Source organism: Pelecanus crispus, chromosome 5 (genome assembly GCF_030463565.1).
Source record: "Pelecanus crispus isolate bPelCri1 chromosome 5, bPelCri1.pri, whole genome shotgun sequence".
Taxonomy (NCBI): Eukaryota; Metazoa; Chordata; class Aves; order Pelecaniformes; family Pelecanidae; genus Pelecanus; species Pelecanus crispus.
In genome coordinates, this window is record NC_134647.1 from 33,027,981 (window position 1) to 33,041,991 (window position 14,011).

General features: G+C 42.5%; 1 protein-coding gene across 2 annotated transcripts; it reads right to left on the reverse strand.

The window, feature by feature from the left end:
* Positions 1–49: 49 nt before the first annotated feature.
* Positions 50–12,911, reverse strand: COQ10B (coenzyme Q10B). 2 transcript variants are annotated; one of them, XM_075711610.1, is made up of 5 exons: positions 12,829–12,911; positions 8,728–8,874; positions 7,062–7,254; positions 4,406–4,507; positions 50–1,336 (listed from the first exon to the last, which is right to left on the reverse strand). In XM_075711610.1, exons 1-5 carry the CDS (start codon positions 12,909–12,911, stop codon positions 1,169–1,171), a joined length of 693 nt encoding a protein of 230 aa, XP_075567725.1. In that variant the 3' UTR covers positions 50–1,168. The 2 variants fall into 2 exon arrangements, with proteins under 2 accessions (XP_075567725.1, XP_075567726.1); XM_075711611.1 differs by lacking the exon at positions 12,829–12,911 and adding an exon at positions 12,186–12,385.
* Between the last annotated feature and the right edge of the window lie 1,100 nt (positions 12,912–14,011).

Here is a 14,011-nt window from a genome sequence, read left to right on the forward strand (position 1 = left end):
AGCCTCACCTAATTCCAGTAAGGAAATTCAGTAATGCAAGGCGGTTCAAACCTATTCACTTGTCTTTCTGCAGAAACTGGAAACAGTATTAATGTAAGGAATAAAACTGCTGAAAATGAATTTAATCAAGATGGCAGGTACCATCATAACCGACTGATAATTAAATGATAGTATGGTACTGAAAAAGACCCTAAGAGCAAAGGTTTACAAAACATACAGTGGAGAGCTAATGAGAACTGGCCTTGAGCCTGCTCGTCTGCAGTGAGTGGAGGACAGCTTGTTCCCTCCTTCCAGGGAGGACAGCACTGTGGTGCACAATGGCATGCATCCGTGCCCTAGCTCTCAAAGAGGTAACATTTATTTACTTATTTTAAAGCTGTGTTGGAACTGAGAACCATTTGCATTCGCTGAGATCTATCTACCATAGCCTAAGTGCAGCATGTAACGGTGAAAGAGTGGCAGGTAGGCCGGCTCAGCCTGCCAAACACACTACGTGTTCACCAGTGCCTGGACCCCAGACAGCTAAGAACCACTGGCGATCACTGAAACTGCTGCACTCTGATTACAGTACCCCTATATTTAATTTCTGCAGCTCAGGAGTGTTCAGCCTGGGTTGTTTCTTCTATTGCAGTCACTGGTCAGAATTGAACTGCAGCTGGAGCCTCCTGACTTACCCCTGTCATTCACTGATATCAAAAGCACATGCTACTCGATGCTTCACAAACTGTTCCATACTCCCCAAAGCTAGAATGTCAGTTTCCCTTCACTTGGCCAGAGTTGGCCAAGTTGATGCTGTTAAATTATGTTCACACTACTAATAACTTAAAACATGAGTTAATATGTTACACTGCTGAAAAAAAACCCCCAAACCCGTAAGCTTGGGTAAGGCAGAACTTACACCATGACTACACAAACCATTTGGCAAGTTACTAAAGGGCAGCCTGAGATATCTTGTGTTACGGTAGCTGCCAACTATCTGTTACTGATAGCACTTTAAGTTGCACTTGATTGCAGCTTGAACATTCTATATACATCTGGCTGAACAGGTGTGTTTTGTACAGTATGAAGTCACATGCAAAGCTCAGATATGAAGTAGATGCCCCAAAGGAGGAGCATGGCACTTCTTGTACAAATAAGTTCGTAACGGAGGTTGTTGCGCTTTTCCCTTTTATGTGTGGTGAACTTCATGAAGCATTAGCTCCCGAGGTATGTTTGTTTCTGGGCCATGGAGTTTGGCTGCTCTTCTTTCAAAGGCAGCTACCATCTGCTTTACCACTTCATCAAAAAATAGTGTAGCGAGTTTTGAGTGTAGAAGTGAACGAAATTCAAAAGAAACCTGTTGAAGAAAATAGAGAAGAATTGTTTCTCCCGTATCTACTGTTGTGGTAAAATGCTGTTGCAAATAGACAATGTCATTAAAGACTCTCCAGTTACGTCTGCAAGTAAGCTGCACGAGAAAGAACAGTCAAAACTGAACTCTGGGTGAGTGTGTCTGTGAAGAAAAGCCTTATTCCTTGGTCAGAGGACTGTCTCCCTGGGCTTTTCAATTAGAAGAATCAGTTCAGTTTTCTGAAGTAATCAGTTCCATTTATCTAAACTAACTGTATTTTACTTAATAAATGATGCATCACAAAACATAAGTGAAATATTTGGGATAATGAAAAGCTACTGACAAACAATAATTATGTTACTTTGTGCACAGAATTCACTTGGGGACAAAAGTTGTCTGAAGAAAATCCTGCATGGCAAGACAGCAGCCTTGCAGGTAAGCTGGAACAAACCCAAGAGGCATTTAAAAGTAGCTCAAAGTAGTTACATATTAAATACCAACATTTTAAATCAGTCTTTCCATCTTGGTAGCTGTAGCTATGGTATATTCGAACAAGAGCAATTTACTGGCTAAAGCTACAAATTTGCTTTTGTGTGCCATCTCCTACCTGAACACTTCCTCCCATTCTCGAGCTTCGCTGTCCTGACATGGGCAGTCGATGTCAGAGTACAGACATACCAGTGAAGCCCTCCGTACCGAGCCTTCAGGCCTCCTACTGCAGTGCTCAGAACTTTACTTCCACGTTTTCTTTCAGCTACTGCATCTTACAGTTAAGCTGAAGCTACTGTAGTAGCTAACAGTTATGGCAGGGGTGCAGGGAGTCTGCTTGCTCCACCCTCAAAAGAAACAGTCACTTGTGTTAAATAGCCGCCTGTGATGCTTTCATGCTGTGCTGGCCTTTGGTCTAGTTAAGTAACATTCCCCTAAGGCTATGGAATCACACTGGTTTGGAATACACAGCTTCCGGAAACGATTACAGAATTTTCAGGAAAAGAAACAGGTTGCTCTACTGCGATTTTATCACTCCTGCTATGGCGTGTCTTTTGGATTGAGATTTAAGTAGTTTTATCATTCCTGAGAAAGCAGCAGATTAAATGCCAAATGGAACAAATAGAGCTGCTCTCAAGTTCCTTATGCGTAACGCATATTAACTGTGAAACAGTAGCACAGAAGTAATTAAATTGCTTGGACTGTAAGCCAGGTGTAGCTTCATTTACATTTGCTTGACCTGAAGCATCTGTAAAATTAACGTGCCTTTTGAAAGTCTTGGGAGTTGTCACATGGAGCAGGTAGAGGTCTGCAGGGACGGGATAATGAGTTTTGCATCACGTTCAGTAACTATGCAAAAACTTGAGGTATGGTATACATTTACAAAGTTTGCAGATGGTAAAAATGGTGTGCCTCAATCTGTATACCAAATGGTTTAAGAACTGAAACCAAACTAGAAAAGTTCCCTGCTGTATGTATGTGTGTCTGGGCTTCAGGCTGGCAAAACAGTAAATGCAGTAACTTGTGGGAACCAGCATAACCCAAAACTCAAACTACATTTTCCAAAGCAAATGAGCATTCTTGAAATCAAAGTTTTCTCTCATAAGTATTTGTAATTGTATAATATGTTTTAAGAAGTTTGTTGTGAAATGCTTACCATTGCTCTCTGCACAGGCCCAGGGGCAAGCAGCACAGCAGGTCAGTAACCAGCAAGGGTTAGAGTCCGTAAGGACTTGCCTCTGTGAGGCAACCCCCTACTCAGCTGGCTACATTTGCCTCTGCTACCTCAAAATGGGGTAAGCAGTGAGAAGTATTGACAGCGTTTCCCCAAGAAAGTGAAAATGTCCATTTTAAGTCCAGTTTTTGAGTCTCTTTAACTGAAGTTCTTGACCTGAAATGTCAAAAGGTGTCGGGGGGGGGGGCAGAGTTTTCCTCACAAACTCAGTATTTAGATTATAGGGTTTAAATTAATTCAAGTTTTCCCAACTGATTTATGACTTGGGTTAAAAGCTAACTAATGTACTGGTCAGTAGCAGGAACCAGCGCTTACTTGCCTGGAGAAATTCAAATACCGTGAACAAATAACACACAAACATCATTGGCAAATCCCATGCGAAATCTGGTTTTTTGAGTGCCTATGGATTCATTTTTACTGTTGAACTGTATGAAGTGCAATAGAGCAATAAGTCAAAAGTTATTAACTCCAGGAGATTAACATGCTAGTTCACAAATACTCCACCAGCTCTTCTTCCTATTTACAGACGGTAATTTTTAAAGCAGAGCATCCCAGTAGATGGCAGCAGGATCAACCCATTTCTGTGTACTTTTGTAGCCAGTTCTGAATCCCAGCTTAGTTACGTGCTCAACACAACACCTACTCTTAACACTATAAAACATAAGAAAAGAATGTGATAAAAGACTAAATAGACAAAATAGAAAAGCAATAATTTGAGTGGGGAAAAAAACCCCTTGTCTAGGAGTAACAGGCTAAATCAGATACTGGATTTAAAGAGCAATAGTCTTGAGCTGCAGTGATATCCCATCATACAGTAGAAAGACAGCAAACATCTATTACACCTGTATTATAGAAGGAACGAGTAAGACTTATAATACATGAAAGTACAATTAGAAGCCAGGAAATTAAATTGACCAAACTGCACGCCAAACCAGACAGATGGGAGAATACCTACCTTCTGGTACCAAGAGCACTTAGGTTGTAGAGTACTTAAAAGAAACAGCAAAGTATGTTTAGCATTTCTCCCTCTGTACTTGACTGTCTAAAAACTTCAGCATGTTGAGAATTGTACGGTGAGAGAGATGGTGAGAGATACCAATCCCTAGACTGTTTCATGACAGGCGGATGCCTCACAGAAGACTGCTAACTCTTACGGACACCGTAGTGGTTTCCATGTAGTAAAGTCTGCAAAATTTATTTTTTGGATAGTAGTGACTAAAACTAACTTGTTTTCCTTCTGTATATGTTAAAAAAAAATTAGTAGCAGTCATTAAAAAAAAAAAACCCACAGTTGAAGATACTGTTTCTATGCCCTGTTCCAAGCATGTGGTAGTCTTAATTACAATACTTACTGAAAAATCCAATGTACATGTCCTTGGATAACCGGGGATACCTGGGCTGAAACGCCACACTGTTTCCAAGTGATTAAATAGTTTTCCGTCTGTGCAGGACGCCTAAAGGAAAGTTTAAAAAGTCAAGCTATAATTAGGCTTTTACAGATGTGACAACTTGGTATTACTGAAGCTTACATTTGCATTTTGTGAGACAGTGAAGGTCACAGCATAGTTAAAATTATTCTTATAGTGCAGCCAGCATAAGATCCTACTTGCACAGTGTCATTTACGGCAAAGTAATTTAATCCCTTTTAAGAGAGAGGAAAATTTTTTGTGTTGAGAGTTATAAAACAGATCTCTAGCATGATGCATAGAACACCAAAATAATGCTACTTCTATATACCAGAATTTTGAACAACACTATTTTAAGCAAAGGATATGGATATTTGCTGAGTTTATTTTTTGTTTCTCATTACATGTGTAGAATGTTTTATATACTGATATATAGACTGGTAGTCTTGGGCTATAGGAATGCTTAGCATCAAAACAAACCCAATTGAAGACAAACTCCAAACATCTTCTGTCACAAGATACTACTGTCATCAAGAGCTACCATGAAGTCAGTAAGACTATACTCTCAAGTTCGTAATCAGCTTATATGTTGGCTTTTAGTTACCGGCAAGCCATACTTAACTAACATTTCAAGAGTGCTTGCATACAATCCTACTTTAAAACAATAAAGCATTTGCAGTAGTTGGCTTCATACTTTTCATGACAATAAGGTCCTTATTTTCACTCATTTTGCTTTTAGCACATATAGTTAATTTTGTGTGGCTACATTTATAATAGAAAAAGATTGAAAGACATATACCTCAAAATCATCCAAAAACATAATGTCAATTGTCTTGGAATTTCTAGAATTTCTGTTAACTGTTTTTTAACTCTTGTTTTACAGGTCTTACTGTTACCACAAGCAGCTCTGTGATAAGCTCAGTGATAAGGTAAGACATCTCAAAGACTAATCAGCAGCACAAAAATACCTATGTTTTTCTGCCCAGGAGCGAGATGCAGTGTCTTGCTACTTCTACAACAGAAAGGGGAGGAGCAGAGGGAGGATTAGACGCGAAGAGCTGGGCTTGCTTTTCCTGCTGCTGCCAAAAGGGCAGGAAGAATGGGAAAATTGCCACTGTGTCCCCCTTGCTCCCAACCTTATAAGTAGCAAAGTCACCCCGTGCTTTCCTCTGCGGCAAGAGCTGCTGCTACCAGTCTGATTTTTCCATTGCTCAAGCACTGCTGCTGTAAGCAACAGCGCTGTGCTCATTTTGTCATCCCAGTAGCCTGCTATGCTAGACCACCACACAAGCTGCCTTTGCCCAGAGTTATTTCTGAGGACAGTGAAGCAGTCCAAACACACAGTGGCTTCTCTAGAAACGTTCCTACAGTTATATGAACATAAATGTAAACTTCTAGGAAAAATAATCACAGCAGAGAAAGCACTAATAAGTCTAGGAGGAGGAAATCTAAAGAAATGGTTCTCCTCATCACTTTCATGATCTTTTCTGAGACAAGAAATCCTCTTTGAGTGAGCTAGAGGTAAAAAGAGTTGGTAAGCCAATCTGATAGCTATGTGAAAGGAAAAAGCCTGTCTTGTCAGGGAAGAGTAGAAGGGGAAAGCAGTCAGCATGTAAAATGCAGATTTTTCATTGTAGCTGTTCAACTTTAATAAAGGGAGAAATATTTTATTTTCTTTCCAGAATCAGTAAGTACCTTGAATAAAGGCACTTTGCATATTCCCTTTCCAATTCATATCTCCCCTGTACTTAAGAAACCCAGTGTCTATTTTGAGCACTGACTCTTAAGAGGAAGCCTAGAAAAGAATTGTTTGAATATCCTATTTCACTATTATCTTGAACAACAATCAACTGTTGTAATTCCACTAGTTATTCCAAAAAATAAAGCTCTGCCACACAAAAGGAGAGGCAGTTTTGCTGTAAGAAATCTGTTCTGACCTGTTCCTAACCAAAACCAATTTGAACATATACAGCAAACTCGTTAGATGATCCAGGCATCATTTAAAATTTTTCCTTTGACATTTTTCTTTCATTATTGCTCTTGAAAAGCTGAAGGGAGGAGAAATATAACTATTTCTCCTCTGAGGAAAAAATGGACTTTAAATCCACTCTTCTATCTTCTCATCAATATACCAAATAAGCTTTTCAACAGATTCTACACTTAAGTTTAAGACTTCTCATATTAGCTAGTTAAAATTGTCAGAAGAAAAAAGTAATGACAAATATCAATTTTGCTAAGGCATCAGAAGCTACAGTTGTCAAATATAACTTTTAAGTCAGTATTAATTTTGCATTTAGAGAGGCTTGGACAAAATTATAACAAAAACAAACAAAAATGGTATACCTTCATTAATGGCCGCTATTTTCTCCAGCAAAAGGAAATTAAAAGGCAATTACTCCCCCAGCCCCTGCCATTTGACAGCTTATGTTTTAAAAGCACATTCAAATTCTCTCCAGTTAACCTAAGTCTTTAAACAAAAGTAACACAGATTTTGAGCCACACAAAGTACTGCCAGCATCAATTTTGTTTTGAAGCACCAGTGAATTATTTTAATTTCAACAGACAAAAGTTACGGAAAGTTACAGCTAAGAAAAAAAGTTACCTTAACTAAATGTGGTCTCACTAGGGTAACAACCGATGTATACCTCTCTACTACAGGAGGGAATCCTATTTCTAGCTGTGCTTTGCAGTATCCAGAGCGCTTTGATAATACATCTGACTTTTTACACCAAGGAACAAATAGTTTGTAATTCTCCACAACAGCAACAACTTCATACATTTCCTGCATAGAATACCTGGAAACAGAAATATGAACATTAGTTACAGGGTATTTTAACTTCAAATTCAGTATTAAAAAGTTTCAAAGATGGTATAAAAAGCATAGGCAGTTTGGAAGGTGAGCATACAGTCATCTGAAAACACTAACACTGTTTTTTGGAAATTAAAAAGATAAAAGAAAAAGTAATAAGCTGGTAAAAATCTTTGCATAAAGATGCAAAACACCACACAACACCCAGCAGTAAAGTTAGTGAACAGTGAACCTGGTGTCTGCTACTTTCTGCAGTATCAGGTAAATGCGCATACATTTCAAATGGAAAAATAGTTTTTCCAGCACAGCTGTGTCTTCATTTAGCTAGATCTTAGACATTCCACATAAAATCCACACTTCATGCCTAACAAGAAAAGGTGTATCAAAACTACTTTATTTCATAAGGTTTATATAGAGGAATGCAGCTTTCCTGTTTTTAGCCCAAATAAAAAATCTTAATTAAAAAAATCCATGCAATGGAAAAACCTCACAGCATCACAGAATGGCTGAGGGTGGAAATGACCTCTGGAGGTCATCTTGTCCAACCCCCCTGCTCAAGCAGGATATTGAAATCATATGAAAGAATGATAGCAAAGTTTTAGTTGATTCTACTGTAACGTGGCAAAGTATTACACAGCTATGGGTTTTAATTTTAGTTCTGACTCAGAAAAGAATTGAAGCACATGCTTAATTCCTTCTGTGTTTAAAATGAAGCATATGTTCAACAGTACTCAACAGTGAGTGCTCTGGACAAAGGCTCTTTTTAAGTGACCATGCAAAATCTGTTGCAGTTCAAGAACTATCACATAAATGAATGTTAAGCATAGTCAAAAAAAATATGCCAATAAACAAATAGTTCATTCTATTGTGGACCAGAGACTGGGTCTCATTAAATTAACTGGAATTTTCCCACTAGCTTTAAGGCAAACAGGATTTCAAAATCTTTATCTATATGCCTAAGTTTCTTCAACACACAACTAATTATTTTCCTTCTGTTAAGGAAAGAAGAAAAATCTTGAGAAGTACGACATAATGTAAGTGCAAACATTAGCACATATTTGGGACAGAAGGGAACAAACAGAGTTTCACACCTTTTATTCCACATCTGTTTATTTCACACCTGTTTATTCCCATTTCACCAAATTAAATTAATAGCATATTCTTCCCTTTCAGGGTTGTTTTTGCTTTGTCATGGAATAGAAGGGTTATTTCTGCTGTTTCTTTCTATGGGGCAAGCGTTTGGGGTTCCTACATTTTTTTATACTCAATTTCAGACTAGAAAAGCCTGATCTCTACAAATTCTGAAAGTCAAAATTCCCTCCTAGTCTCCAGTTGGGCAGAGTCATAGGGGCATGTGTCTTCAGGGATGCTCAGTCTTTGAACCTCTACTGTTTCAGATTAATCACAGCAAACAAAATCAATAAGCATATAAAGTCTCTCTCCACACTTCTATACAAACCCTATAATTCTTCTTTCAGAATATTCTTTTCTTTTATTTACTAGCGGAGCAGCAATTTTGAAGAAAGTTCTTGAAAAGGTATGGCTCATTACAGGTACTTGCGAAGGAGAAATTCTGGTCATCAAAATACCACAAGAAGCCAAGTGCCTGAAACAGTGAAAACACTTTTAGAAGTGTTTTGCATCAGCAAAATAAATAACAATAAATAACAACACATTCAGGTGAGGCAAACAATCTGTTGCATAACATTCCAGAAAATGTCAGATTCAGATGGAAAAACAAAGGCTTGTATCAGTATACAAACTTAAAAACACAAGGGGGACTCCCCCACCCCCCCACCCCAAGGAGAAACTAAAAATAGCCCCCAGTCACGAGAAAAGTAACTGGCAGAGTAAAATACAAAGGCCCTCATTAAACATTGGCTTCATTGCAGCCTAAGTTCATCTACAAGCCTCATATGCACTTAATTTGCAGAACAGGCTTTCTTAATAGCAAAGTCAAGGCATAGTCTGCAATACTTTACCCTTTTGGAATACACAAAGAAGAGAAGGTTCTGCTTGGAGATACAAAGTCAAACTCTGCTATAATCATTCTGCTGCCACCCTTCTCTTAAAAGGACAGTTTCATTTTGAAAGTCCTTTCAGAAATTGCATTGTTCACCCAGCTTTCAAAATTTCCTTCAGAAAATATCATGCAAAACCTTGGATATAGTGTTTTAATAAATAAAACTTAACAAATTACCTTTAAAAATGCTATTAATTCTAAGATTACACCTCAGTGTTCTCTGTTTGTGAACATCTATGTGAATCTAGTGAATATTCATTCTCATTAATAGATCCATTCTGCTAAATTATTGATTGATAGATCAAATTATTGATCTATCAAGTCAGTTAAGACACAAAATACTACCTCAAACGCTCCGATTTTTGGCACCAGGAAGTTAAAAATCCCACTATTTGCTATCAGTGATTCTACAAACATACGCTAAAGAGCAACCTAGGTCTTCTACTGTCCTTTCTCTAAGTAAAGAATCAGGACTGTACTTCTGGATTCACACAGTCAAAAATGGAACCAACCTTCCCCACTTACCATTAGGCTTGTTTGGTTGTTTTGGTGGGTTTTTAAACACAATGAACAGATAGATGCATTTTTTACTAACCACCAAAGTAGTCTAGCAAATTACAGTTACCAATTTTAAACATTTAAAATCGTTATTAACCTGTTCTTTAAAAATCAACATTGAATTCTGAAAAACACAGTAATAACCCAGGGCTGACCACATTAGCTTATACGGTCACTGTATTAGGAGACAGGGAAATAATAAATTGGTATTGAGTTCAGAGGAAAATAATCATCAGCAGCAGATGGTTAGAAACAATCTGTACAGACTTCTTAAAAAAGAAATATGTGACTGTGATACGAAGCAAGATAACTGACACCACAAATTGTAATCACTGCAGTTGAAAAGGAATTACTTCAGATGGGACAGAAGCATGGTGTCGAAATCACAAAGGAATAGGTTGACTTTAAAAGTCTCTACACAACGAGCTCTGCAAATGTTTGCAACTGTATTTCGAGGGATGTGGACATAGTCTGGTTTTTTCCACACAGACTGGACAAGACTGTTAAGGAAAAGCATTGCTTTGACAGAAATGCTGGAAGGGTGCCAGTAACATTGTAGCTGCCTGAACCAGATTCATAGAAAGTGTTCAAATGTTTGGACCAGACCTCATTCCTGAGAGCGAATTTCAATTACTTGCTCCATCTGGGGCTACATAGAGTAAGTACACAGTTCAAACTAGTTGCCAGGTTTCTTCTCTTGGTTTGTCATTGACTGTAATGCTGTGCCAGTATATTGTTTCATACATCTAGTTTTATCTAGACTTGTTTCAGCGACAAGTTGAAAAAAAGCCAGTCTCTACAAATAATCTTTTATCTTCTGTAAGACAATGTCCTTTCACAATTATATTGCCATTCAAGGAAGGCAAGGTTAAGAGGGGTTATAATGCCAACAAACATGGCGAGACTTTATCTCTCACAATTTTATCTGAAGAAAAACAGATGCTACGAGAACATGCTGGGCTCAGCCCCAGCTCAGGAAAGCATACCTCTTCAAGAAATCACAAAAGCACCGATTTCAATGGACTCACATGTGTTTTTGTGAAACTGATCAAGGCCATAGAAGAAAAGCCAAGTCCATACTAGAATTCAGACACACCTACCAACCTCTGTATTTATCCTCTGACAGTAACACAACCATATCCGCCGCCCATACTGCCCTTACTGGCATCATTCAATTCCTGCCACTTGCTGCTTTCTCTCTAAACATTTGGGCACTGATCACAGTATCACCTGTCTTCCATGACCTGAAAAGGAAGCATTTACTGGCGTATGGTATACATACGTAAGTGATCTATATTCAGTGATTATTTTTAATGGCGACAAAATTTTATAAGCCTAAAGGTTAACATATTTTTGAAAAAAAGGGATCTCAAAACTCCTGACTGTAAAGACTGAACTTAGCAGTAAGAGCATGCCAAGGCAATTATGTTTACTGTTATCCCAACTGTTACTTCCATAAGGTTAGTGATACCTGATGACCATTTTATGGTCTGTGAGATACGAGTTGATCTCATTCAAATTCTTTGTCAACAGCTGTTCGCATCCCAAAAAAATGAGGGTTGCCAACAAGCATCCTCATTAGCATCTCAGTCTGAATAAGCACAAGAGACTCATTTACCACCTGAGCCCTCGCAGTCTGCTACTCAGCACAGCGAGGGGTCTGCCGAGTTGACAACAGATACAGAATGTACGCTGATGACAACTGCAAGACGTGACAGCATACCCAGCTTCAAGGCTACAAATAATACAGCACCATTTTGGATTCAGCTTGCACTTGCTTAAAGCCAGCTGCCAAGATTCTTGCAGCTTACACTAGAAACATTTTCAAACTTAGGCTGCAAGCAGTTACTTAATGAGTTTCCTCATACTGCACACCCTTCCCAGTAACTGATTTTGCCCTCAATTCAGGACTCTAATATATTACTTAAAATTAGCAATTTCATTTACCAGGATTGAACTATTTTAATATTGCAAACACATCCTAAAGATTAAAACACAAAGGATATGCAGTAAGAAATGCGGTCGAAGTAAGATGACAGATTATACCACTGCACAGTAACAATTACATCAAGTGACTGCTTGAAATTTGATATCAGGAACCAAACCCTATTCCACTTTTTCACTGTTTTTATGAGGACGACGGCAAGACTTTGAATTTAACAAAGAAACACAGCGGCACTGCCATAACAGTAGTAATAGGTGAACCTTTTTTCTTCCTCTTTTAAGATTTTCAAATTACACCCGCTCTCCCCTGCTTGTTCTTTTTCTTCCAGTTACAAGATTAGCTCTTCTCCCAAAGGCTATTTTGTTTTTCAGGTCGTTCCAGCCAGCCTTACATGTGATCAGGGGATAAGGAACTTGTTGCATTATCTGAAGTGGAAAACATCTGGGCGTTTAACTTCGCTTTTCGTTTCTTTTATGGATTGCTGAAAGTTATGCAACTAGCTCAAGCAAAGAAGAGGCAAGCTTGGAATCTGAAAGCCGTTTGTTCTTCCGTGCAGACGGGCCGCGTTGAAAGGAGCCAAGAGCTACCCAAGCTGAGGGCACCTGAGCCGCCCCCGCGGGCCGCGGAGCCGGAGGGGCCTGGGAGCGCCTTCCCTCTGCCCTCGCCCGAAGCCACCCGCTTCTCTCCGGGGCAGCACCGAGCAGCGCCACGCTCCCCCGGGCGGGGCTCGCCGGCCAGGGGGGCTCGCCCAGCACCGCCCCGCGGGCTGCAGGGCGCCCGGGAGCGCCCACTCCGGAGCTACACCGAGGGACCGCGTGCCTCAGGCGGCCCCACCCCGCCCCCGGGCCCGGCCCCGGCCGCGGCGCCCTGGGGCTGCAGCGGGGCCGCTCGGCGGGCGGAGGGGAGCCGGGGCGACGGGGTGAGCCGTGGGGCGGTGCGGCGCGGCGGCGGGGCCCCGGGACGGCACGCCACCCGCCGCGGCAGCGGGGCCCCGGCCGTCACCCCCGCGGTTCACTCCGCCTCGCCCCGCGTACCTGACGGCGGCCGGGCGCGGCGGCGGGGAAGCGGCGAGCCCGCCGGCCAGCGCCCTGCCGAGCGCCCGGCCGCTCCGCGCCATCTCGGGCCCCGCTCCTCGCCGGCTGCCCCGCCCGCCCCCGCGCGCTGCCTAACGGCCGCCCGCGCAGAGCCGCGCCCCCGGGGCACGGCCCAACCGCCTATCGCCGCTCGGGGGCCGGCGTCACGCGCTGCGGGCCGGCCCCGCCGCCGGCCGGCGCGGGCGGGGTGCGGGCGGGTGGGGGGGGGGGGCGCGCGCAGTCACGAGACAGCTCGGGCTGGCGCGGGGAGGGGGGAGAGGCCCTTCGCCTGATTGGCCCGGCGGCGCGCGAGCCCCGCGCAGGGCTATAATTGGGCTTGTGCGCGCGGGGCCCCGCGAGGGCGGCCTGGCCCCTGCCGCGCCTCCCCCTGCGGCGCGCGTGACGGGGGAGGGAGGGGCCCGCACCGGCCACTAGCCCCCCCCCCCCCCCGCCGGGCCGGAGCGGCGCGGCTGGGAGCCCCGGGCCGGGCCGTTCCCCCCCCCCCCGCAGCCGCGCACTGCGGACCCGCCTCGCCCCGCCGCGGGAGCGCAGCCTCCGCGGCGGAAGGAGCCCGCGGAGCGGGCGGGTGAGCGCCCTCCGGGTGGGGGGGTGGCCTGGAAGGGCCCCTCGGCCCCTCGCCCCTGCGCCTTCCCGCTCCGTGCGCCGCACCCGCGCCTGGCCTCGCCCGGCCTCCCCGCAGCGGCGGGCTGCTCCCGCAGGTCTGTAGCCGTCCGGTGCTTCCCCTGCTTCTGCTCCATGCGGGCTGACCTTTAGAATAATCAACGTCATTAAAACTCACCGGTCCCTCCGGTACAGACCTGGCCGTAATCACGGAGCACCGTTTTACTACAAATTGAAAGAAAAACCTCCTATTGTTACTTAAGCTTTCTCAGAATTCACCTTTCAAATACGGCCTCCTTCAACAAAAGCGTGTTTTACAACTATCCTGCGATTGAAGAACTGCTGTTTAAATATCATTTGTCTCATCGTACATTTCATGCTCTGTGTAATACCACACGTTACACAGAAGATGTTTAAAAGCAAGTCTGCAAAATCTATTTCCATAAAATAGGTTGGGGTGGTTTTTTGAGGTTTTTGGGGTTTGGTTTTTTTTTTTTTTTGTAATTTAGTACCTGGTGGACTA

Coding starts and splice junctions, on each gene's coding strand:
- COQ10B (XM_075711610.1), bottom strand. CDS start 12,911: ATGGCGCGGAGCGGCCGGGCGCTCGGCAGGGCGCTGGCCGGCGGGCTC. Junction 7,255..8,727: donor TCTGAAAGAAGAATTATAGG/GTTTGTATAGAA, acceptor TTCTGTTTCCAG/GTATTCTATGCAGGAAATGT. Junction 4,508..7,061: donor TGAGACCACATTTAGTTAAG/GTAACTTTTTTT, acceptor ACTTTCCTTTAG/GCGTCCTGCACAGACGGAAA.